The sequence below is a fragment of the Sinocyclocheilus anshuiensis genome, unplaced genomic scaffold (genome assembly GCF_001515605.1).
Source record: "Sinocyclocheilus anshuiensis isolate Anshui unplaced genomic scaffold, SAMN03320099.WGS_v1.1 scaffold257, whole genome shotgun sequence".
In the NCBI taxonomy this organism is placed as follows: domain Eukaryota; kingdom Metazoa; phylum Chordata; class Actinopteri; order Cypriniformes; family Cyprinidae; genus Sinocyclocheilus; species Sinocyclocheilus anshuiensis.
Genome location: NW_015539889.1, coordinates 2,714,884 through 2,740,536, shown reverse-complemented (window position 1 = coordinate 2,740,536; position 25,653 = coordinate 2,714,884). Strand labels below are relative to the sequence as shown.

At 37.4% G+C, this 25,653-nt stretch overlaps 3 protein-coding genes across 4 annotated transcripts in view; 1 reads left to right on the top strand and 2 right to left on the bottom strand.

The window, feature by feature from the left end:
• The window catches only part of LOC107685726 (acyl-coenzyme A thioesterase 9, mitochondrial-like), a 7,221-nt gene extending 3,462 nt beyond the window's left edge, over positions 1 to 3,759 (bottom strand). The window contains exons 1-2 of the mRNA XM_016482421.1: positions 3,739 to 3,759; positions 3,555 to 3,610 (exon numbers count right to left, since the gene is read on the bottom strand). Coding sequence (XP_016337907.1) covers positions 3,555 to 3,610; positions 3,739 to 3,759 — 77 coding nt within the window. The remainder of the gene's footprint in view (positions 1 to 3,554; positions 3,611 to 3,738) is intronic.
• A 1,794-nt stretch (positions 3,760 to 5,553) lies between these two features.
• On the top strand, positions 5,554 to 10,968 carry LOC107685709 (synaptotagmin-6-like). Of its 2 annotated transcripts, XR_001633981.1 has the most exons (7): positions 5,698 to 5,927; positions 6,317 to 6,893; positions 8,868 to 8,988; positions 9,193 to 9,364; positions 9,457 to 9,607; positions 9,711 to 9,837; positions 10,371 to 10,968. XR_001633981.1 is itself a non-coding variant. In XM_016482397.1 (6 exons), exons 1-6 carry the CDS (start codon positions 5,761 to 5,763, stop codon positions 9,780 to 9,782), a joined length of 1,260 nt encoding a protein of 419 aa, XP_016337883.1. In that variant the 5' UTR covers positions 5,554 to 5,760; the 3' UTR covers positions 9,783 to 10,968. The 2 variants fall into 2 exon arrangements, 1 of the variants encoding a protein (XP_016337883.1); XM_016482397.1 differs by having other exon boundaries at positions 5,554 to 5,927; positions 9,711 to 10,968.
• A 1,812-nt stretch (positions 10,969 to 12,780) lies between these two features.
• Positions 12,781 to 19,810, bottom strand: LOC107685708 (olfactomedin-like protein 3A). Its single transcript, XM_016482396.1, has 3 exons — positions 19,540 to 19,810; positions 14,910 to 15,195; positions 12,781 to 13,858 (listed from the first exon to the last, which is right to left on the bottom strand). Exons 1-3 carry the CDS (start codon positions 19,720 to 19,722, stop codon positions 13,074 to 13,076), a joined length of 1,254 nt encoding a protein of 417 aa, XP_016337882.1. The 5' UTR covers positions 19,723 to 19,810; the 3' UTR covers positions 12,781 to 13,073.
• Positions 19,811 to 25,653: the final 5,843 nt, after the last annotated feature.

Sequence of the window (25,653 nt, the reverse complement as noted above, 5' to 3'; positions counted from 1 at the left end):
AGAAAGAAAGAAAAGAAAATCTGAAACAGCTATGATCGGCGCATCACTAATTAAAATACTAAGTAAAAGGCCTCAAATTTGAAGTACAATCTGGGATGTCTTTTTCTATCAATTCTTCAATAGGCAGATCTTGTCTTTCATAAAGGCCGAGGTCAGGGATCTTGGGACGCCGTAGGCCGTAGACCAATCACAACAGACTAGGCCATCTGACCAATCAGAGCAGAGCAGGCTCACGGGGGTTTAGAACGAACGAATCGTTGAGAATCGCTGGAAAATGAGGTGATATTAAATGCATATTTTGAGAAAACTAAAGCGTTTTTTGACCTTGCATGCATGTAATCCTATTGTAGGAGTCTCCCAAAACAATATTAGGAACCGTAAAAATAATAGGGGCACTTTAAAATTATAGATTTTTTTAAAGAAAGCATTAAGTTCTGCTATAATATATTATTACTTTACCTCGTCAAATGTAATGTCATTCGTTTTTCTATTTAATCTCATGGCTGAACAGAACAGTATTTGATGACAATACCGCTACTATTATATCACAAAGCTACTGTAACTGAAACTAATTGGACAAACATGTTCAGCACTATTTTTATGATTGCATGAAGGTTTGAAGGATAACTGAATAAGGGATTTCTAACAAACCATGACAGATGAAAGCAAAATATAGCCTTGGTTTGCAGGTTCGCGGCAGTGACAGCATCACCATCAACAATGGCACTAAACCCTTACTTCTCAAGTAGCAGAGTTAAAATAGGGGGTGGGATATGTCTAATGGACAGGTTTCTATGGATACCAGGTTAGATTTGAAGACACTTGAAGAGAAGTTTAAAAAAAAAACCCTGGGGCTTTGGTTGCTGTCCGCCACTGGTACCAAACAAGCCTTAATTAGATTTATTGGTAACAGGAAATGATTCACTGGATTTGTTTCAGCCTCAGCTGGTTAAATAATAATACTTGATCAAATTAGACTCTATTTATATATACACACACACACACACACACACAAGGGAAACAGATTTTGCAATGTATGATTTTTGATATACACAACAAATTTAGTAATCTAAAGTAATCTTCTAGCTTAAATTATGTGGCCAATGTGAACTATTGTAGTTGCCAGCATGCTTTGAATGGGACTTATTGGGGAGAGTTTAATGTTTTGTTGGGATTTAGAATTATTTCAGTTACTCTGGGTTCACATTGTGGTGTTAAGTGTAGCTTTTGCTTAGAGAATTTAGAGCATGTTCATGCTACTTTACTCAAATAGCATTTAATACTTAGCATTTTGCGTTCCACTATGTGTTATTGATAGCCAATAGTTTATTAATTATTAGCTAGTACAATCTTATAATTCAGCGGGGGGGAAAAAAAAAAAAAATGAAATTGAATAACTTGATCCTGTCAGGGAACCATATAAAATCATTTTGAAGCTCCTTAATCGTGTCACTATAATAACATCAATCCATAATTGGATTCGGTGAAGTTATATTTGTGAAACTTTATTCATGTGGAATCGATGTATGTGATTAAACAATTTAAATTCAGCACAGCTTTTTTCAGTGTAGACAAGTCAACTTGCAATTTATATTATGAGTAAATCAGTAAATCAGTTTCCTTTCAAACGTAGAAATCCACCCAATTTTTACAGTCATGAATGCCTACTACACTTGTTCAACACTACATACACTTGTTCAAATTGCCACAAGAATACTGAGAAGAATGCAGTACTGTTATGTTTGTTTTTTTGTTTCTGCATGTTAACAGGATCGTTCACATCACTGCAAAGTTTAGGAGGCCTTTGGAGGATTGCAGTTGGTTCTTGTTAATGCACTCCGGCTTCTGTGAGGTGAAGTGTAAACAGTGTATAATGGTTGTGTAACCTTGCATCACACCCATTAAAATTTCATTTGCGGCAGAAAAGAGTCTGACTGTCTGAGAGGCTAATACATTTCTTATCTGCATATCTGGTCTGATGAGGGTCCAAGTCAGACCACCAATTAACTTTATATCATTATTGTTTTGTGATGGTTAAAGCATTAGAATTATAAACAATACATACTTCACACAAAATGCAGAAGAGTAAAAAATTGTTGCTTAAAGGAATAGTAAGCCTTCCAAGATGTAGATGAGTTTCATTGGAACAAATTTTGAGAAATTTAGCATTACGTCACTTACTCAATACTCACCAATGGATCCTCTGCAGTGAATGGGTGCCATCAAAATCATAGTCCAAACAACTGATAGAAGGTTGATTAATTAATGTCTTGGGAAGCCAAAAGCTGCATGTTTGTAATAAATCCAAAAATATGCACAGATTATAATAATATAATATGCACTGTTTACAAGCAAAAACAGCAATATGCAAATATGTTGTTTTTAATGCAAGAAGACAACAGGGATGGACTAACACAGGAAGAAGAGTTATTATTTATTATGGCCAGAAGTGACTGTTTAAAGTTAAAATGTCTTAATGATGGATCTGTTTTGCTTCTCAAGATGTTACTTGATAGACTGAAGTCATGTGGATTACTTGTGGGTTATTGTGATGCTTTTATCAGCTGTTTGGACTCTTATTCTGATGGCACCCATTCAATGCAGAGGATCCCTTAGTGAGCAAGTGATGCTAAATTGCTCCAAATCTTTTCTGATGAAGAAACAGTCACATCCACATCTTGGGTGGCCTGGGGGTGAGTACATTTTTAGCAAATTAAAATTTTTGGGTGATCTATTCCTTTAACTGGGCAATTAAATCATTATGTGTTGATTTTTGCAGACATTTTAAATAGCTCAAAAACAATTACAGCATTACATAACATTTAGAGGAATTGTGTGGTTTATCTTAACAAAACTTGTGCTGACAGCACTATTGGATTTAAAAACAAAACTATAAATAATAATAATAGTGGTACTGATATTGATACGTTGGTCCTGCTGTTTATGTTTATTATTAAAGACAAGACCTATACAAGAGCAACCAACTATGCAGATAGATTGTCTCTGGTGCATTTGCTCTGTTATGAGTGTACAGAAATCAGAAATGACACATCTGCAATTAAGTGATGAATTATTACGTTTGAATCTCAGAGCGTGTGGTGTAAGTTTATAATTTTTTTCCCACAAAGCCTCCCAAGTGGCCAGTTTTCCACATTTATTGGCACATTCATTATTTTGTCAAGTTGTTTATGTGCTCCCACAGTCCCCCAGTTGGAGAAGCGAATAACTGTGAGTGTGATTGAAATGAGAATGTACATCGATGCCGCACCTGTTTGTTTTCTTGGTTGCCAGCCAAGAGCTCCATCCCTGAGAGGCATGCACTCCAACGCATTTGTAATAATCATTATATCAGCGTTTTTTTTTCATCCACTCAGATATATAATTGTTGTCATTGAGCAGGAATGACAAAATTACCTGCGCTTCTTGAATCAAGAAGTCTGTAATTACATTTAGCTCATTTGCAATTCCATCTGGAAGATGGGTGAACTTCAGTGTTAATATTATCTACCTGATGGTGACGAGAAGTTACTGTGGTCTGACGATTTATTCATTACCCTGTGATATTCAAACTAGAGATGGGTTTAAGAGGCATAAGAACCAATTGCTGACCCTATAAAGAGACAAACAGCCTCACCAGATGGTGCATTACACTGATTGATCATTTCTACCACTATGTTGAAGTTTGTCTTCTCAGCATGTGCTGATTAATATTTATGTGAGTGCTCTGTAATGATTGACCAAGAAGTGTGCAGCAGTCATGGCATGATCAGGACATTTGTTTTAATTACCTTCACCACAGGCTAAAGCAAAGAGACAAATAATTAGTTTAAACATTTTTACTGTTTTAGTAAACCAATGAATGCTTTTATCAAGTTTTGCAGTGATTCAACAGGGGCTTAGCCATTGATAGCGCCCCTACGCGTTCTCTTTGATGTACTGTATAAGCGGCTCTTTTTTCATCTCATGTTTAAAGAACTGCTTGCTGTTGCTGATTTTATATGGCAGTGCTCAACAATAAGGATTGCCCGCTGACCCAGGGCCATTGTGAAAGAGTTTCAAAAGTAGTTGATGAAATGGTTACAAATCCTTTTAGGCCAATGCTGCATGCAAAATAAAATAATCTTTATATACACCTTGAAAATTTAAACGTTTGGTTTCATGTGATCTATTTTACATTTTTGTTGCAAATTCTTCTGAATTGCCACCAGGATTTATCTAGCTCAGTGGTTGTCAACCAGAAGGCCGGGTTGCTGTAGATTAATTAAAGGTAACATCGGATGCCCATTTTCCACAAGTTGGTATGATTCTTAGGGTCTTCATGAAATGTCTGCAAAATACTTTGGTTAAAATTCCTCAATAGTCGCGTAAAACAACACCCTATTTACCTTGTCAAAAACAGCTCTGTTCACAGCGACCCATTTCGGTGCATGTCTCTTTAAATGATAATAAGCTACTGTTAACTCCACCCCTCTCTTCTGTTTTTTGTGTATTTGGTGGCACATTACCATCAAAACCAAAACTAATCCACTGCATCCTCAGTGGCTCTGATGTCTGGAGAAAATGAAAACTCTTGTTCACTTTTACATCCAACTACAAAACACCTGCATTGCTTACGAGACATTGTTGACGCTACAACTGCTCGAGCGCAGAGAAAATGGCGGACCGTGTACAACTGGCTGAGGGTGGAAATTTGCTAATACTGGACAGTATGAAGTCAGAAAATTAAAATGGCTTGTTAATTGAGACTGTTTAGGTTTTTGGGGGATTAAAAAAATGAATGGATTTTTATCATTGTAAGGTGTTTGTGTCCACACGCTGCTAAGGCTCATTTATATGCAAACACCATGTAAAAGTGAATTTTGCATCCGATGTCCCCTTTAAAACCTTTTAAAATAATATATTATTATTAACATAATTAATTTAACTTAACTAATCTAACAATCTAACTTAATTTAAATTCTAAAAGAACATTCTATCAAGAAGTAAATAAAAAATATTTTCCCCCTCTATACCTGTGGTTAACTTTTTTTTAAAGAACATACAGTTGAAACTTCTGTAATAGCAAAATAAATTGTTTAATTTACCTTTATTGACACACCTAGTTTCTGCTAATAATATTTGCTATTTATAAATTATATTATTATTTTCCTATTTAGATATGTAAAAACATAAGTTATAGAGTATATATAAGTTCTAGTTCTAGTCAAAATGTTCAAGTCAAATATAAAGTTATAGTTTATAGTTCGAGTCAAAAAGGTTGAAAACCACTGATCCACCTGATATAGGTTATAGTCTTTAAAAAGCTATCAGTAAAGTTTTGCATCATTTTCCAGCATGTTTATTAATTAATTGAGTTAGATTTGCAGCAGTATAATTTCCAGCTTAAAATCTTTATAAACAACGTACACTCATTTGAACCTGTTTCAGCACACTTTTTAATTGTGTAACTGAAACATTGATTAAAATCTAGAAGTCCATTAGTTAAGTCCATTTGTTATGTGCATTTTTTACAACGTCCACTTCTGTCCATGTTGTATCTTCTGTCCAGACGTTTCCTTCAGTCTCCTGCTGCTTGTATTTGTGGTGTGTGGTTTGGCCCTGCTGGGTGTCATAAGCGTCGCCACCTGGAAACTGTGCTGGGTGCCCTGGCGCAGCAAAGTGCTTTCCTCTAGCGCCACTGCCCTTGCCCCCACCCAGTCAGAGAGACACCAACACAGAGAAGAAGGTCACGGTGACTACTACCCAACCCTCAGAGACATTATGGCAACAGACAAGCTGAAGGATCCTGGGAACTTTCTGGAGGCGGCAGTGAAGATTAGTCATACATCACCAGATATCCCCGCAGACGTGCAGCTGTCCATGAAGGATCATCTGCTGAGACGTACGCGTATCTCACGGCAAACAACCGAGCCGGCCTCCTCTAACAGGTCAGTGTTCTGGAAGAATGAAGAAATGTTTGTGTCTGAAGACCTTCATATAGGTCATCACAGTTTACTGTATATACAAAGCCATTATGAGGTTAGTTCCAGTCATTCCTAATAATGTTATTACTTAGGAAATCTTGTAAATGTCAGACAGAATTAGACCTGAAGTAGGTCTCTAGGTTTTATCGACTACATAGAAGGTCAGATGGTGGAAAACTATGCTACGTCCAGAGTAAAACCATATTTTGTGGGAACCTGGCAGCATTATCACCATCAATTTGCATTCAATCATGGGTTATAATTCAAATGTAGATTAACACCTGGTGTGTCTTTTGTGAAAGAACCAGTAAATCAGATCAGGATGATTCAGCAGCCAAATTTTGTTTTGCCAGGCATAGTTCCTTCAAAAAGCACCTTCCAAGGCAGATGTACCATGCCACCAGTCTGGACCGTGGAAGTGAATTTTTAGATGTGGAGGACCATCCCACCTGCACCGCTGCCTCTCTTGGCCGCATCCAACCGGAACTTTACAAACAGAGCACGATGGATGCTGAGGAGTCATCTAAGAATGGCACTGCCAAAACATGCGGCAAGATCAACTTCTCCCTAAAGTACGATTACGAGGGAGAGCTCCTCCTCGTTACCATCCTCAAGGCGTTCGACCTACCTGCGAAGGATTTGTGCGGCAGCTCCGATCCTTACGTCAAGATCTACCTGCTCCCAGACCGTAAGCGTAAATTCCAAACTCGCGTGCACCGCAAGACGCTCAACCCCACATTTGATGAGACCTTTCAGTTTCCGGTGCCATATGAGGAGCTGGGGTCCAGAAAGCTCCACTTGAGCATCTTTGACTTTGACCGCTTCTCACGGCACGACATGATTGGCGAGGTGATACTGGAAAACCTTTTTGAAGTTTCAGACCTGTCCCGGGAGACATCTATCTGGAAGGACATCCAGTACGCCACTAGCGTAAGACAATTTATCGTCTTTACTACCCAGTGAGTCCGTACCCCGCTGGTGATTCATCACATTAATGTGGCTTATGTCACATTAATGTCACCCTAATGATTTGGTTTTCTAATATTGGAATCCACTTGTATTGAGTATTTCTCTGAAAACACAAACAGTGAATAATTAGATGATCCATAGTCATGGTGTCCTATGGGGTGTGATATGGTAATTTGAAACTGTAATTATCAAACATGATAAATTGTGCAATGTACATATATTAAGTTCTAAAAACATTGAGGGTGAAAATTATTGCCTTATTATATAACAATACTGAGTCTGCAATAATCTCAGCTGTCTTAAAGGGATAGTTCACCCAAAATATGAAACTTCTCTCAACCTCTATAACTTACTTTCTTCTGTGGAATAGAAAATAAATATTTTCAATAATGTCTCAACTATTTGTCCATAAAATGAAAGACATTTGTGTCGAAAACAAAATTAGAGCCCTTTTACTTTCATTGTACGGACAAAAAACACAGGGACTTTATTTTATTATAAACTATCCATAGTATCCAGGACAGAAGTGTCATTTTGCAGTTAACTTTCACTTTAATTTTCAAACTAGTAATTTAACTTGTTTTATTGTGAATGGATGCGTTTATTGCCAACTGGGTTTTTTTCAGGGTTATTTTCTGTGCTGATTTTTTGGTATCTGGTTAAGGCAGAGACGCTCAGTGCCCTGCAATTCCACAATAAGGCCAGACTATTTATCATTTTGCTTTTCGAAGCAACTTATACATCATAATAATGTGGTGCACATCCTGATAAGGGGTTATTTTGTTGCATCAGGACGTGAGCTCCTCTTACTACTACATGTTAGTGAGTGTAGTATTTTGAGTTCCAGGTTTGTATCTCTTCTACAGAGTAGGGGGAGTCTCAGACGCGCACTCAACTTCTATATCACTCACCCGCAGCAGTTTGACAGAATTGTGCAGCACACTTTCAGTTCCACCCGTCGCTCTCATTGAAATTTAACTTTTCCAAGCAGCTTTCTGAGGCTTGTCTGGTCTCACCAAGGGCACCATTTGAGTCAAGACATCCACTGCTTCTAGTTAAACTTGACAGAGGTTACTGTAGCTATTTATTCCCTCTTCAAATCATATACATGTACATACTGTACAGTTTAACATATAAAGCTGAGTAAAACAAAGTAAAATCTCCATAATCAATTGGAAAAGAATGGAATCCCTGCACAGTGATAAATGTCTGTATAGTAGAAAAAATGGATGCTAATGATATCACTGATACATCAGCCACCTTGCTGACAAACTGACTCACAAAATTGTGCACTTGTTTAGCTCTGACTTTAACAGTGCAGAGATAAAGCATATCAATTCACATGATTGATTATAGTACACACTAAAGATCACTGAACTCAGTAGTTCTCAAGCTTGCAAGATGAGTTAAATGAGAGAGAAAGACCTATGGATATGTGATGCACTCATTAAATACCTTTCTCCTTCTGAGTTTATTGAAGGTTTTTATGTAAGTTAAAGGTTTATTGATGGCTCTGGGCACAATCAAATCTCTACATTTTCTCTACATTTCTATTTTAAAATGCTATGTGTAATATGATTGGAAAGTTGAATTTTCAGCAACCATTACTCCAGTCCTCAGTGTCACATGATCCTTCAGGAATCATTCTAATATGATGATTTGCTGCTCAAGAAACATTTTTTATTACCAATATTACAATTTTTTTTTATTATTATTACCAATGTATTACTAAACAGTTGTGCAGTTGTCCCCAAACTTTTGAATGGCAATGTACAGAATTAAGATTAAAAGGACAGTGTAAAATTCTGTCATTATTTGCTCACCGTCTCATCGTAATACTGAAATACTAACATAACTATATTATTAATTATTGCTATTTATTTGTAATGCCAACATGATCTACTAGATTTTGAGTGTCTCCATTTGACTCTGCAGGAGAGTGTGGATCTGGGAGAGATAATGTTCTCTCTCTGCTACCTACCAACTGCAGGGAGACTCACACTTACTGTCATCAAATGTAGGAACCTCAAAGCCATGGATATTACCGGTTATTCAGGTATGATGCTGTCCTTTATTTGTCTGTGTCCTTTTATTTTCTTTCATCTGTCTGCTTTGCTACATCTTCCTGTTTATTTATTTGGACATTCACATTTATCATTGTCAGCAAGCAAATTTCAAGTCCTTTAGTCAGACATATTCAGACCATGAAAGCCAAGGAGAAAGATACTCCTCGTGTCAAACCTCCCTGCTCTGTTGGCAGATCCGTACGTGAAGGTGTCAATGATTTGTGATGGGAGACGCTTGAAAAAGAAGAAAACTTCCATAAAAAAGAACACGCTGAATCCAGCGTATAATGAGGCGATTATCTTTGACATTCCCCCAGAGAATATGGATCAAGTCAGCTTACACATATCAGTTATGGACTACGATCTGTGAGTGTTATTCAATATGTGATATTTTCACTCTACACATATTATGTTGTGTATGCTCTTCACAATCTATTCTTCATTCTCCTGCTGTATAGAGTGGGACACAATGAGATCATTGGAGTCTGTCGTGTAGGGAGCCATGCCGAGGGCCTTGGGAGAGACCACTGGAATGAGATGCTTGCTTACCCTCGAAAACCCATCGCTCACTGGCACCCGCTCATAGAGCCCAAGAAGTCTGAGAAGGAGGTGAATGTCTCTCCTTAAAAGTTCCCAGAGTGGAAAAGTACATTTTGATTTCAATATTTCCATCTCTCCCTCTCTTTCTTTCCGTTTTCCGTCTCTTTTTCAGTGGAAGACTCGTACTGCAAGCTTTGACAGTCAGGGGTCTTGCCCATCTCCCAGACTCCCCTCCAGTCCATAAGGACGAGATGGCCTCTCCTTATGTCTTTAAGCCAAGTATCTCCCAGGGACTGATGGTGAGATCCAAGATATGTCCTTAGACAACGTGTAACACAACTTATGTCTGTGTGGACATGTATGATGGAGCAGGAAGAAAGAGGGTGCCGTCCAAACTTTTCCAAGTGCTACTGAGCCTAGCGGAGTTTTAGCTTTTTTGTGTTTGGATTGAAGTGTTTCTTTCTTACGTTGGGTAAATCCACAAGCTACCCAAAGAGGTTGAATGATACACTTTAAGATGCATTTGAGCAACTCAGAAGAGTAAAAGGGTGTATCTGTTGATGAATATTGTATAATTGGTAAATATATATTATAATTTAATTGACATTATAATAGTATGAAGATATAGTTTATTATATATTTAGCCTTAATGTCCTTCTAGTTTTTTTTTTTTTTTTTGTCTTCTTTAATATAAAATATATGTGTTAAGAGATTTTTATGATTGGAGAGATAAGTTCTCAATATGTTCAACCTATTGAGATATTTTAACCTAAATGTATATTGTTTACAGGGCAGAGATATTCCATTGATCTTCCTTTTGTTTGTGATGTAGTGAAACTATTCTGCCACCAAAAGCGCCAATGCCAAGAATAATTTGTATCCTGTCTACAAATCTCATAATCGGTGTAAAATGTAGAGTTTTTGCTTTGTCCGTATTTAAATGTTTAAGTTGCTGATTGTTCTATGAGTATTTTGAATAATTTCCCCATAATTTTCTTTGATCAAGTTCAGCTCAGTTAAATGCAGCCATGCACAGCTACGTCTATAATGTACAGCTGGCTAAAATCATCATAATTTCAACATCCAGTAATTGTAGCTTCCAAAGTAAAACCATAATGAATGCCAAGGGTTGTGTGTAAAAAATAAAAAAAGACTTGAAATAATATCATTATGTAAATTTAGGAGCACTGTTTTACCAAGACCAATTTTGTATTTTACATAAAATGTGATAAATGTTGTTTTTCCTGTTACCTTTGAGGTGTTTTCTCTTCAGATAACATTATGTATTTTGTTGGCTGGCCTAGCTGCAACTCATTGTATCAATAATCAATGGAATTGGTGTTTCTGTATGAAATGTCTGATTCAGAGCCACTTTCCAATTTTATATTGAGACTTTGTATTTGTAAAGTACCATCCCCTTGTACTTGAAAGGTGTGATTAAAGTTCCTTGCTTCTATCTGTTTTGTTTTTATTTCAATCCTTGTTAGAGGGATAGTTCACCTACAAATGAAATTTACCCCATGATTTACTCACCCTCAAGTCATCAAAGGTGTATATGACTTTCTTACAATCGGAGTTATATCAAGAAATGTCCTGGCTCTTCCAAGATTTATAATGGAAGTGAATGGTGGTCGAGATTTTGAAGCAAAATAAAGATCATCCATTCATCATAAAAAGTACTCCACGCGGCTCCGGGGGGTTAATAAACACCTTCGATGCGTTTTTGTAAGAAAAATATCTTATCTATATCATGTTTAAAACTTAATCTCTAGCTTCCGCTATCTGACAAACTTGCGTTCAAACTGCTGGAACGCCACTCTCTCGTGAATGCACGTATGACAACTAGCAGAAGAGAGATTAAGGTTTATAAAGTTCTAAATATGGATATTTTTCTTACACAAATGTATCAATTAATTTAAGAAGATGTTTACCCCCCAGAGCCGCATGGAGTACTATTTATGATGAATGGATGACCTTTATTTTGCTTCAAAATCTCGACCACCATTCAATGCCATTAGGAAGAGCCAGGACATTTTTTTATATAACTCCGATTGTATTCGTCTGAAAGAAGAAAGTCATATACACCTAGGATGGCTTGAGGGTGAGTAAATCATGGGGTACTTTTCATTTTTGGGTGAACTATTCCTTTAAATGTAATTAGGACTGGTGCACACGTTTTGCATTTAAAAACACAAGACAGATTGGAAAATGAAAACAAATATTAGAAAAAAAAAATTATTTAAATGATAAAATTTGAAACATGAAAAGTTAAACTTATTTTAAACTTGAGGGCTACTCAATTTTAGAAGGCCATGTCATCCGCGAGAAGCGTGCATTGTTCTGTGTGAACAGCACTTTACGCGGCTCTCTGTAATACTTGATTGATTCTGATTGGACAATTGCACCATCCAGATGTCAGATATTTTGCCTTCGTTAACACAACGTTTCATATCTTTCCTATCTTTCACGCGCTTCATATCTTTCGTATCACACGCCATCTTGCGTCTTAGTTGATCGGTTGTAGTGAAAATGTCCTCAGAGTGCTTCACTATATTACTGTAATATTGCTGCAGAGTTCGTCTTGTTACTAGGCGGCCTTGACAACCCTGCATCCAACACAAGCTGCAGGAGTCAGATCTCACTGATCACGGGCTGAGAGGAGAGATGGCTGACAGACCATGCTGGAGGATTTGCTGCTCAACAGATCCTGAGCTCAATGACAAATATCTGATCTTCCTTTACACAGAGCGTGCGTGATCGCGAAATCGAAAGTGAACAGCGAGCGCTCATTCAAAAGAGATTTCAATATTCTGCATACTGATGGCGGCTCCCTGATGCGCAAAAATTATATGGACCCAAAATTGAGGGACCAGGGCAATAATGGTCAGAAAATCAGCGGGAGCGGGATTAAGAAATCAGTCCCTCGCAGGACTCTAATACAAAAACGCACACAATGAATGGAGACTGTAGAAAGCAAAAGCCGAATCGCAGACATTTTGGCCAATTTAGAAATCCCGTCCGGGCGCCTTTTTTTTTAGGTCTAAAAAGAGGACATATGGTCACCCTATTTTAAGATCATACAGGGTAAGGTGATCAAATAATTTTAACTCAAAATGAACCCCTTTAAGGTAGATAATGATGACATTATATTAGATATATCAGTGTTATGCAGTTGTGAATCTTGCAGATAGGCCTATAAATAACAGTATTGTTGCAATGATTTATTAACAGAAGAATTATAGTGTTTGTACAATTATTTATTAACAGCACATTTCATGTCAACATAATATATCAAATCATTTTATTAGTTCTGCTCCTGGCAAACAAAGTTAAAAATGGGTCTTCTTAAGCCCAGTACATTGATCTCTGGTAAACAACTGAACCTGTGTCCAATCAATCATATGTTGTGCTCTCTTTGTAACTACAAAGCTCAATGTATTGATGTGTGACCCAGCTGGGTTGCATAAGATAAAGCAAGCCAATAACATGGGCATTTCCTCTCCAGCTCTGCTTTCTTCAGTCTTCGGTACACCTTCTACACCTCCAGCTTCTTTTTCATTTGGAGTTTGTAGAGGATTTGATAGCCATCATCCCAAGCGTAGAGCAGCTGCTCCACAGAGCTGTATTTGAGGCTGGCATGAGTGCCGTATCGTTTGGGAAAGTATACATTTGGAGCGTCATCATTTGTGACCATGTCACTGACGTCAAACACGCACTGAATTCGAGAGCGACTGGGTAGTTTGGAGTTGTAGACCACGTAGACGGTACCGCAGATGACAAATGCTGCCTCTGCATTCTCTCTCAGACAAGGGGTGTCCCACATCTGCTCGATGTCTAGTGTTTTAGAGTCTATCTTAGCCAAAGAGATGTACCTCTCGTTCTCCTGAGTGGCGTAGATGGCCCACAGACCCTCTTCGTCCACTGCTAAATCGATGAAGGTCTCGGGATTCAGGCTGTACACTGGGAGATGGTTTTTAGCTGGAAACACGGCACTGTCTGCAACTGTGTTCTTCTGAAGATCAAACTTTAGTAGTTTCATCTCCTCACCCTGCTTCAGATAGTACAGGTGGTTGTTGTAGATGGCATGACCCATACCACGCCAGGCCGAAGGGAGCTGGATGCTGGTGGCCGCAGAAGTGCCTTGGGAGGAAGTGAATTCACGAACTGTACCAAATTCATACACGGTATTATCCTCGGTCCCGTTTAAGATGTACACCTTCCCAGTGCCACTTCCCATGTCTTTGGTCCACATTCCCTTAGCGCCGCCCACTCGTTTGAGGATCTTCATGGCTTTGATGCTGGAGATCATGTCACTGCAGTCTAAACATGAAGAAAAATCTAAATAATTGCTCCGAATCTGATTTTAAGACTAAGGGCTTAAGACTAGGGCTGCACGATTAATCAAAATTAAACTGCAATCGTGATTTGGCAAAGGCTGCAATTTTTTTCATGCACAGTTTCTCTTGTCAGAGAAGCACGGTTCTATGGTCAGTAGTAAATTAACACCTCGATGGCAAACAAATTCTTCTTTCAGTTACTTTCCATCATTATGTTATTCATCAAATATTCAGTGCAATCTGTGTCTTAGAATACCAATATTTGCCCTTTTCTGATCCGTTTCAAAGTGCATCCCTTCCTCATGATATTACTTACTATGTGCTTTCCAATAAAGTCTGATTTAACACTAAACCCTAATTGGAATGCACAGTACACTAATGACAGTCTGGGTTAATCAAATTGGAGGCGTTTTAATATGAAAAGACAATACAGAGCTGCTGAAGTGTAGAGACGCTATACGAAAAGCATCATGATTTGTCCTCCAGCAGTATAATTACTGTCTCTCTCAATGATGGAATAATAATACATTTTATTTAGTACTTCTAAGTGCTTTTCTAAATGAGGACTTTAGGAAGATTAGACCCACTATTTAATGCATTATGTATTAAAGTCTGTCAAGTTATAATAGCTCAGAGCTTCATGTGATTTAACTTGCTTCCCTGTCATTCTCGTGCCACTTACCTGCAGAAGTGTTGCATCATTATGAGCTTCTTAAAACTGAATACTTGAAATGTAGACGGCACTTTCAACAGTTAATTTTCCTCTTCATTTTCTAGAATTTTTTTTCAATCCTGTGACAGTTTTGGTATTATTAACTAAAACTATTAGTCATTTTCAGGAACTGAAATAAAACTGAATTAAAAGAATAAATAGATAGTAAATAGTGTAATAAGATTAAATGGAACTTAAAAAACTATTCTGTACTTCGCAGTACTGAATTTGTTGAATAAACCAGCTATGGCCATTGCCATCATGCTGCGAGGCAAACATTAATAGTATCTAAGCCTGTGGAATGTTACCTAATGCTCTTTACCTGTGAGCTTGGCGTATTTGGCTTTATTCCTCTCCTTGACAACCGTCACCTGCTGCTCCACCAGCTTGTCATCCACGTCCACGCAAGGCTGCGCTCCATTCTGTGTTTCAAGGTAGTCCATCTCTCTCTCCACGCGGTCTACGCGTGTACCCACTGTGTCCAACTCGCTCCGCAGCGCCTCCTTGCTCTTGTCCAGGCCCTCTAGCTGTGCCACCATCTGCTGCTTGAACTCGCGCAGCTCAGAGGCGTAGCGGCTGGTCTGCTCATGCCACAAGGAGATGCGATCCTGCCAATGGAGAAGTACACAAAAACAAGTCTCGAGAGCCTCAGTAAAAGAGGTTTGAATTAGTCAGCTATAAACATGTCTTGTGAAATGGGTATCTTTCATATGATAAGATGAAGTGAAGGCTAGCAATTAGTTTCTAAATAAATGTGAGTGGTTCTTCTGGTTAAAAGTCATCACCACAATGCTAGGGGTGGTTGCCAGGGCGACTTGAATATACATGTGAATCAGTTTAAAATGTATGATTGCTTAGAACATGCATGTGCATAAAGGCCATCTGAAATCAATGTCTGCATGCATGATCTAAGATAGTAATGTCAGTCAAGTCAAATTTATTTATATAGCACTTTTCACAATACATGTTGTTTCAAAGCTGCTTATTTATAGCAGCTTTTTTATAATATCTTCACATTTCATTCATATTTAATCACATTTAGCAGATTAGAGATGGGTGATTATTTATTTTACATTTTGCGAAGATACAAGCAATAAAACAGTTGAGATTTGATATCGGCCCCACGCAAGTATACTACATGAATGCATATAAACAGGGACATACTGTTCAACTTTATATAAAGAGCTGGGCGATAAAATAATTATAGTTTGTGATGATTAAAAAAAAATCAAACTGCTGGGATTTGATTTATAGTATATATCGCTTTATGTATGCATACTATATTTACACAGGTAAAGTTGAATATACTATATATCCAACTTTAAATATATCACTGGGCAATAATATAGTTTACATTTTGTGATGATATAAAAAAATCAAGCAGCTGAGATTTGTTATATAGTAGATATTTAATTTAATGTATTAAATTATACAATAAACAATATATATATATATATATAAACTATATATATATATATGCATATCCAACTTTATCTGCATACGTATACTCACATAAAATTATATCTACTATATAACAAATCTCAGCTGCTTGATTTTTTTATATCATCACAAAATGTAAACTATATTATTGCCCAGTGATATATTTAAAGTTGGATATATAGTATATTCAACTTTACCTGTGTAAATATAGTATGCATACATAAAGCGATATATACTATAAATCAAATCCCAGCAGTTTGATTTTTTTTTAATCATCACAAACTATAATTATTTTATCGCCCAGCTCTTTATATAAAGTTGAACAGTATGTCCCTGTTTATATGCATTCATGTAGTATACTTGCGTGGGGCCGATATCAAATCTCAACTGTTTTATTGCTTGTATCTTCGCAAAATGTAAAATAAATAATCACCCATCTCTAATCTGCTAAATGTGATTAAATATGAATGAAATGTGAAGATATTATAAAAAAGCTGCTATAAATAAGCAGCTTTGAAACAACATGTATTGTGAAAAGTGCTATATAAATAAATTTGACTTGACTGACATTACTATCTTAGATCATGCATGCAGACATTGATTTCAGATGGCCTTTATGCACATGCATGTTCTAAGCAATCATACATTTTAAACTGTAAACTCGAGCAATCTAAATACTGAGTCAGGCAGCCTCATGAGTGCAAATTATTCAAATATAAACCCTCCCTTGACAGCTGCAGGAATTCATGAGGACTTTGGCATTGCTACAGCATCATTTGCGCTGCAAATGGATCAACCTTTGGCAGTAAATGTTCTTTTTTGAATTTGTGACTCAGTGGAAGGAAAGAAGCAGCAAAGTGTGTTTTAGCATAATCACACAAAATGACTTGTCTGAGAAGAACTGTACGTGCAGAGTCAGCACGGAGTGAAAACAGGAGAGAAAATTTCCTTCATGTGGCCGAATCCAAGACACAGAGGGAGATCTGGTGACTGACTCAAGGAGAAAGAATCCTGGCAATGGGAATGGAGTGAAAGCAGAAAGGAAGCGTGATAGTGTGCGTGTTCGTATTTTTCTTACATCCGTGTGTTTGTCACGCATGCATTGGGTATAGTAATAATTTTGAGTAAGTTTGTGCTTAGAATTTCATGTTATATGCAAAAAATACTTGAAGATAGTGACAAATTTTGCTATAAATATCACTGTAGTATCAACGGAAGCCTTTTTTACCCAGCACTTGGAGAAAAAGGGTCCTCTAGCTGCCCTTTTATTTACATGCCTTTTAATGAAAATAAATGTCTCAGGTTACGTATGTAACCATAGTTCCTCGAAGGAACGAGACACTGCGTCGGAAAACACTAGGGGAACGCCCTTCAGCGTGACCGGCTCTGAACCTCGTGTGTAATCAGACCAATAGATGGGCGAGACGTCACGGGCGGGTGACGTAATGACCAGGAGGCTATAAAAGCACGTGCGGTGAGACCAGCGTCAGCTTCCAGGAATGAAGCAAGCGCTGGCAGAGATGCCGAAAGTATGGCTCTGAGACGCAGCATCTCGTTCCTTCGAGGAACTATGGTTACATACGTAACCTGAGACGTTCCTCTTCAGGAACTCGAGCTGCGTCGGAAAACGCTAGGGGAACGAGAATGCCCACGCCACCAGACTTCCAAGTCTCTGCCTAGTGTGGAAGACTGCACAGCTAGGGCGAGAGAACAGAAGAGCCAGGAGTGGCTCGCATGTCTAGACCGTAGAACCTAACAAAGGTAAGGGGCGTGGACCAACCCGCAGCGTTGCAGATGTCCTGCATAGGCACACCCGCTAAAAAAAGCCTTAGAGGCTGCCACACTTCGAGTCGAGTGAGCCTTGACCCCTAACGGCGAGGGGAGATCAGAGGACTCATAACAGATGGAGATAGCATCCACTATCCACCGACTGAGGGTCTGTTTAGTTGCTGGAAGACCTCTCTTAGGGGGACCGTAGCAAACAAGCAACTGGTCCGCCCTCCTCCACAGGGCAGCTCTGTGGACGTATGCATCCAGTGCTCGCACCGGACACATACAGTTTAGCCTCTGCTGGTCTGGATCCCCAAAGGGAGGAGGACTGAAGGCCTGGAGTACGACAGGCCGCGGTGTAGAGGAGGGGACCTTAGGAACATATCCCGCTCGCGGGAACAGAAACGCTTTGGCCAGACCGGGCGCAAAGTCAAGATAAGACAGGGCCACTGAAAGGGCCTGCAGATCCCCAACTCTCTTGAGGGAAGATATCGCCAGAAGGAAGGTAGTTTTTATAGTAAGGAGGCGATCAGATATCTCCTCAATAGGCTCGAAGGGAGGCCTACAGAGAGCCTCTAGCACCACCGCCAGGTCCCACGTGGGGACACGAGATCGTACCGGAGGCCTCAGCCTCAGCGCACCGCGGAGGAAACGTGTAACTAGGGGGTGTCTGGTTAAGGAAGTAGATAGGGACGCGCCCGTCTACATTCCCTCCACCGGATCCATATTCGAAACCCACGAGCACAGCTGCCGCTCCGCCTCGGCGAAAGCGGGTATTGGTCTGATTACACACGAGGTTCAGAGCCGGTCACGCTGAAGGGCGTTCCCCTAGCGTTTTCCGACGCAGCTCGAGTTCCTGAAGAGGAACTTCTGTACCATTTACTTTTACACAAATTATGTTACTCCATTAATACTCAAAGAAAATAATAAATAAATATTTACATGTAAATTATTACAATTAAAAAGTTTGGAGTCAGTAATGTTTTAAAAAAAGAAGTCTCTTTTGCTGCATTTATTTGTTCAGTAAAAACTGTAATATTCTAAATATAATTACACTTTTAAATAACAGTTTTCTATTTTAATACATTTTAAAAAGTTATTTATTCCTGTAATGGCAAAGCTGAATTTTCAGCAACATTACTCCAGTCTTCAGTATTACATTCAGAAATCATTCTAAAATGCTGATTTGCTGCTTAAGAAACATTTCTTATTATTATCAATGTTGAAAACAGTTATACTGCTTCATATTTTTGTGAAAACCGTGATCATTTTTTTTCTGGATTTTTTCATTAATAGAAAGTTCAAAAGAATAGCGTGTATTTGAAATAGAGATCCTTTCCATTTTAAATGTCACTTTTGATCAATTTAATCCACCATTTCTTTAAAAAAAAAAAAAACATACTGACCCCAAACTTTAGAACAGTAGTGTGTATAGAGTATATATATTTACTATATATACATATCCATATAAATACGTGTTTATTTGATAATTACATTACATTTTAGCCTACTTGTACTCTACTGTCAACATTTCTGTGTGGCTTTACTCCTATAGGGAACCTACCAGAACTTAACCGACTAAGTTTTACAGATCTAACAAGTAACTGTACCATATACTTAAATCCACAATTCATCCAAAACCCAGTCTGTTGTTTTCTTCTATAGCTTCACTCTTCTCAAAACTCCATGCAAACCTGTATCTGGAGGCCAGGGTCTAGATGGGAGATCATTGTTGTTCTTACCTCAATAGCAAGGAGTCTTCTCTCCAAGTAGTCCATAAGGGCCTGCTGCTGTGCCCCCACCAGGCCAGAAAGAATGAGAACAAGGAGCTGGAGGGCTCTCATCTTAAAGACCGGAGGAGACCGCTTAGAAACACAGAGTGCGTGAGTATGTGCGTATGTTAGGCAGAGTGGAAAAACCCTCATGCAGAGGCACTGAGTTGGCTGGAATGTTTAGAGAAAGAGCAGAGCGAGAGGAGGAGCCTAACACATCTGGAGCAGCTCTTTTTCTGGAGAGCTGGATAACCTCCAGCTCCTTTTCTGGTAAAACACAGAACTACTAATGACCAGACAGTATTTTATTATGACTCACATTTATCATTTCTATTTGAATATATATTTATTCTGTTTGAAACTATTTGTCAAATTCTACAAGTTTTCAAACAGGAGTAAATGGATACTAGGTCAGCTGCAGAGTAAATATGGATTGAAAGGCATGGAAATGACTCAATAGCCCAGTTAGACAGTAAAGAGAGTATTTACTGATGTTCTTACCCTTTTGTTCTTCTTCAGCTTTATTTTGTTTGGATGAACAGTACAGCTCACATTCAATCTGTTGCATAACATTTCCCGTCACTGACTCACATTTCAGTCTAGTGTAAACCATGGAGCATTTCACTGCAGGCACTGTTTCGGTGCAAGGAGAATGAAATTCATGAAGATCATTCACAGTGATCAGTCAAAGTGTAGGAACATGTTGTAACAACCAGAGATCATGGTTTGTTTGTGGCTCTTTTGGTCTGTGGTGAAATATGCTCTATGCAAATTGATGATTGAAATTTAAAGTGGGCGAAAAGGTCACTGCCTCAGAAATCAAGAACTGAAATATAGAGGGTAGGTATGACCTATTTTGATTTCAGTAATCTTACATGGTCATTTTTACGCAACATTAATGTTCTTAAACCTATAAAACCTGACATGTTATGTTAAATAGCACAGATATGTGTGGCTCATACAGTATGATACAGTGACAATGTGGAGCTCATACGTGAGGAGGAAAAAATATGGCTGCTGATATTTATATGGTCTTAAATTAAGATGAAATTCTGAAAACTTGTAATGTAAATCAGTGAGATCTTTATAACAATATATATAGACTAATTACATAGAAAATACATATGAATATCAGTTGCGACTCTGTATCTCCCAATCATATGTCTTAAATGCTATAAAGAATGCTTTGTTGTTGTTTTATGATCAAAGCTCTGTAGTTTTAATTGAGGGCAAAATATATAATGAAATGGAATACAATGATGATTGAGAGATGTAGAAAAAAAAACATTTCTCAAAAGTCTGATGTATCATGTTTGATGCTCACATTTTAACATGATGTATGTATAATCAAGTAAACCTAAGTTGCTTCAGTCCAGTAAGTGTTCATCTTTAAATATTATAACAATATAAAAGTTATTATATTTATTTCATAAAAAATCAGTAAGGATTTCACAGCAAAAAAGACGTGTACCATGATCTGAAGGAGGACAGTTGTAGAATTATACTAAAGGGCTTTTTACTTGCTAAAAATGCTATCAATTAACTATCAACCAAATGGCAGAAGAACTATCAATCTGATGGCTTGCAGTATAGACTGTGTACAAGGTTTTTAAGGTTTTTATTGTGTTGATCATTTAGAGGCTTTATAGGGTTCAAATAAAATAATTCACCAATAACCTACTTTAAATGCTGATGTTGGTTTACCAACAAAAAAAAAGAAAGAAAAAAAAGAAAGAAATAGTATACCACTAGGAGGCACACAGCATTAGCATACAGCATCAGGTGGTGACGTGCATAGGAGTTCCTCTTCCTGTTTTGGGGGCAGAAAATAAAATAAACAACCTATACATTTCTGCCCTAAGTAATGAAAATGAGCTGTTAAAGTTTCCTTAAACTCTGCAGTATTATTAGGCCAAATAAAGAATTTCTCTCAAATCAAATTGCAATAAATTATCACAATCAACAAGCGAAATACATAACACTGGAGATAGTGAAGTCAGAATATGTTTCTGAATTGAGTGTGTGTTGTGGGATCAGCACAGACGCTTTAATTCAGACTGTCTGCCTACAGAATACATAGTTTACATATCTGTCATGTCCTGCAAATTTAGTGCATGCACTAAATCCAGTGAAATCAGCTTAGGAGGCTATAAAAAAAATCTAAAACAACAGAAACATCACTACTGCCTCCATCTTGTCTAAGAAATGTTTAAGATGGCCTTGGGCCTCTCGTCACCTCTTTGCACTCTGGTATGGGACTGATGTTTTCTTCCTGATAGCAATCTCTAAACCACTCAGTGGTTAACCTGTCTGCCTTTTTTTTTTTTCTTTTTTAGTTTCAGTACAGAGAGCTGTGATTATTTGTAGCATAGTTTCACATCATGAGTAACATGATGTGTTTTTCATCCAGTGAAACAATGCAGTAAAAAGTGAGTGGAGAAAGGTTACTTTTACTGTAAATGCATTTAATGAGAGCTTTAATATGCATATGAAAACTTATAATCCATAAGGGGCTCCTTATCAAATGCGCTACATTTTTGAAAACTTAAACCAAATTGGACAAATGGCCTCATTGGAGTTAGCTGCAGTGGAAATAGTCACACACCATGAGCCAAGAGAGTGATCAGTGCTTCTGGCTCTTAGTCAGCATGTTAGCAGAAAAGATTAATTCTGCTGATTGTGTTTGAATGAAAGATGTTAAATTCAGTGATCCCAGATTGTACAATCACAGGCTGGTGAGAGCTATTCATAAGCACACTCTCGTTAAAAAAAAATAAAAAATAAAAATTTGGTTGGGGGTGATATAATTAGTGAAGCCAACCGACGTGTGAAACCGTCAGAGAAATCATGAAAAACGCAGAACAAAGTTTTCAACACTGACAATAATAAGAAATCTTGCTTCAGCAGCAAATCAGCTTATTATGATTTCTGAAGGACCATGTGACACTGAAAACTGGAGGCGCTCGAAACAAAAATGGTAAATTGGTTTGTAATCATAGGGGAACCATGCACTTTAAGTGCTATACGGCACCTTTGTCAAATGGTGCTTTATGTAGAACCATAAGAGGAACCCCTTTCTCCTCCTCACATTTTAGATATGTTACTCCACTCTCATATGTTTGCTATGAATGAGAGTTTACTAATGGCAAAAGCCATTTTGAATCACTTTTATACTTTTCTGAGGTGAAAAAGTCTCATTTGGGGGCCCTGGAATATTTCCTTATGGGGGTACTTGGGGTAAAAAAGGCTGAGAACCACGTTATCTTCAATAAATACACTACATTTTAATGTTGTGTTTTAATCCTTTCCGCCAACTAAACTAAGAGACTAAGAGAGAGTTAGAGAACCTTTAAAGAACTATACAGGGGCTTAACAGCGGTGCTATAGCACCTAAACCAAAGAACTGCTGAAAAACCCAATGTTTTTGTGTGATAATGCTAAAAATTCAGCTTTGACATGACATATTAAAATAGAAACAGTTATTTTAAATTGTAATAATATTTCACAATATTACTGTATTTTTGATTAAATAAAGCAGCTTTGGTGAGCCTAAGAGACTTCTTTCAAAAACATTAAAACATTCTTACCAACCCCTGACTTTTGAACAGTATAGTGTACTGTATCAGAAGCAAAATCATTATTTCTACTCTTAAATTAATGCATTTCTTTTCACTCCAAATATAATAAATATGATCAGTACCCATTAGAAGATGATATCATAGTGACAATTTTAACCAAAAATGCTTTTTTTTTAAGATTCTTGAGAATTTAAATGATGAGAATAAAGTGTTTTATATATAAAAGAAAAAGCAATATGATGCCATATATGACAAAACCAAACACATACATTGCAGCATTTCTTATATATATTTATTTTAATATATTTGTGCAGTTGTGATGTTTTTAAAGAAACATTTTAAAAATGGATGCATAAAGAAAAGAAGTTAATACATCTAAAAGTGAAATGTCACTGATGAAATTGTATATATACAGTACACTGGTTGTACACTAATAAATGGCGCTCGCAGTAAATCTGCCTGTAGAAACGCTCACCCCAGTCCTTCACAGGAAAGAATATTTTGTTGTGAGCTGCTGAAACAGATAAAAGGAGGTTGAGAAAGCAATCCTCTCAAATTCTTTAGTGTGAACCTGACAAGATTTTGAATTTTCACACAACTAAACACATAGTCGGAACATTTAGCTTTGTATTCTACAGTAGCCGAACAATCCACTGACTTCAAAATGAGCTACGAGGACCAGAAAGTATATATTCGTTTAATACTAAATGGTTTTAAATAATCTATGTTTTTAAATATAAGCAAACAAACATATTCATAAACATATTCATAAAACCAGATCACTTGAAAATGGTACAATAAGTGTCCATTAAACAATTTTAAAGATATCTGAATTGAATACAAAAGAGTACATGCATAAATTTTTTTCTGCTCAGAAGTTTGAAGTGAACACAGATGGTATCTGTATGAGTGCATATGAATCCCACACTCTTTGTGCAGATTCGGCTGATTCTGTGAACCCCAAGGCCTGGTTAAGGAAAAATGCTATTTAAGTTCATGCAGCAGACTCATATGGTGTCCTGATCGACTTTTAAAATAAATCATACATGATCTTATCTGCTCATGGTTACCAAGTTGTGGCAGTCATTTTCTAAAACCAGAAGCCCTGTTTTCTTACATTTTAGAATTACTCTTAGAATTAACCACAAACTGTGAGAATTTCCAGTATTGAAGACTTGGAGTGGCACTGTTATCATTAGCTAAAATTCAAAATCTAACTTTTTTCTAACAAAATGTTTTTTGTTAATCAAGTCACACATAAAATCAGTACTCTTATGACATGACAACAGTCAAGAAAGTTTTTCAGGCTTCTGTGCTAAAATGTGTAATGTGTAAAATATAGTGTAAATCTTCATTAGGAAATAACAAAAATGAGGTACTCCAGTTGAGAAAAAATACATTAATACAGAAAAAGAAATATAAAAAAAAATAAATTACAAAAATAAAGCTGTTAAAATATTTATTTAAGGCTTTTTTGCCCTTTGGCTGCTATATGGGCTCAGAAACTTTTCTACAGATACCTAAATGACAAGCAATAGCAGAAAATAAATGCAATAATAGAACAAAGACACAAATTAAATAAACAGTGCTTTTTTCTGGTTTTTCAGGTAGGTCTAAAAGAAGTTTTCAGGTACAGAAAAAGAGAAGTCAATTAAGTATTTGTGCGCTGTGTAAGATGCGGCTGTCTGTGTGCGCGCGCTTCGACTGTGCACAGAAAACTTCTCACACAGCTCTCGATAGTTCCGTCAACTGCCCAGAGCGTCTTTTACGGTCATCCTGAGCCTTGTCGAGACATATCAGGTGAGTTTAAACGAGAATGCACGCATGGGCCTTAAAGATGGACAATGTGTGAAAATATGGACAGTGTCAAAATAAAGGTGCATACAGGTAGGCTATCCATTTGTTACGCATTGCATCGAAACATCGTATTTTTAGACATTTGATCGATGTATAAAAAGGCAATTTATTATAAATACAGGCTTCAAACTGATAACCGTATGGTCATATTTTTCATGTTCATTTTTGAAAATGTAAACATTTGAAAGAATAACCCTGCTGAAAAAACTCCCCAGCTAAAACCAGCCTAAACTGGTTGGCTGGTGGTCTTCTTAGCTGGTATAAGCTGGAAGTAGTTAGTTTTAGCTAGTCTCCCATCCTGGCTAAGCTGGTCTCCCAGCCTGACCAGCTAAAGAAGTGGCCAAAACCCCTCTAAAGCCAGCCTGCTGACCAGCTATGACCAGGCTGGACTACCAGCTAAAACCAGCCAACCAGCTCAGGCTGGTTTCAGCTGTTTTATTTTTTTTTTTTTCAGCGGGGAAAATAATGTGCTTTAAAATAGCATTAAAGGGGGTCATATGATGCTGCTAAAAAGAACATTATTTTGTGTATTTGGTGTAATGAAATGTGTTTATGCGGTTTAAAGTAAAAAAAACACATTATTTTCCACATACTGTACATTATTGTTTCTCCTCTATGCCCCGCCTTTCTGAAACGCGTCGATTTTTAC

Coding starts and splice junctions, on each gene's coding strand:
- LOC107685709 (XM_016482397.1), top strand. CDS start 5,761: ATGGCAACAGACAAGCTGAAGGATCCTGGGAACTTTCTGGAGGCGGCA. Junction 5,928..6,316: donor GAGCCGGCCTCCTCTAACAG/GTCAGTGTTCTG, acceptor TTGTTTTGCCAG/GCATAGTTCCTTCAAAAAGC. Junction 6,894..8,867: donor ACATCCAGTACGCCACTAGC/GTAAGACAATTT, acceptor TTGACTCTGCAG/GAGAGTGTGGATCTGGGAGA.
- LOC107685708 (XM_016482396.1), bottom strand. CDS start 19,722: ATGAGGGTTTTTCCACTCTGCCTAACATACGCACATACTCACGCACTC. Junction 15,196..19,539: donor GAAGACTCCTTGCTATTGAG/GTAAGAACAACA, acceptor CTCCATTGGCAG/GATCGCATCTCCTTGTGGCA. Junction 13,859..14,909: donor CAAATACGCCAAGCTCACAG/GTAAAGAGCATT, acceptor CTTCATGTTTAG/ACTGCAGTGACATGATCTCC.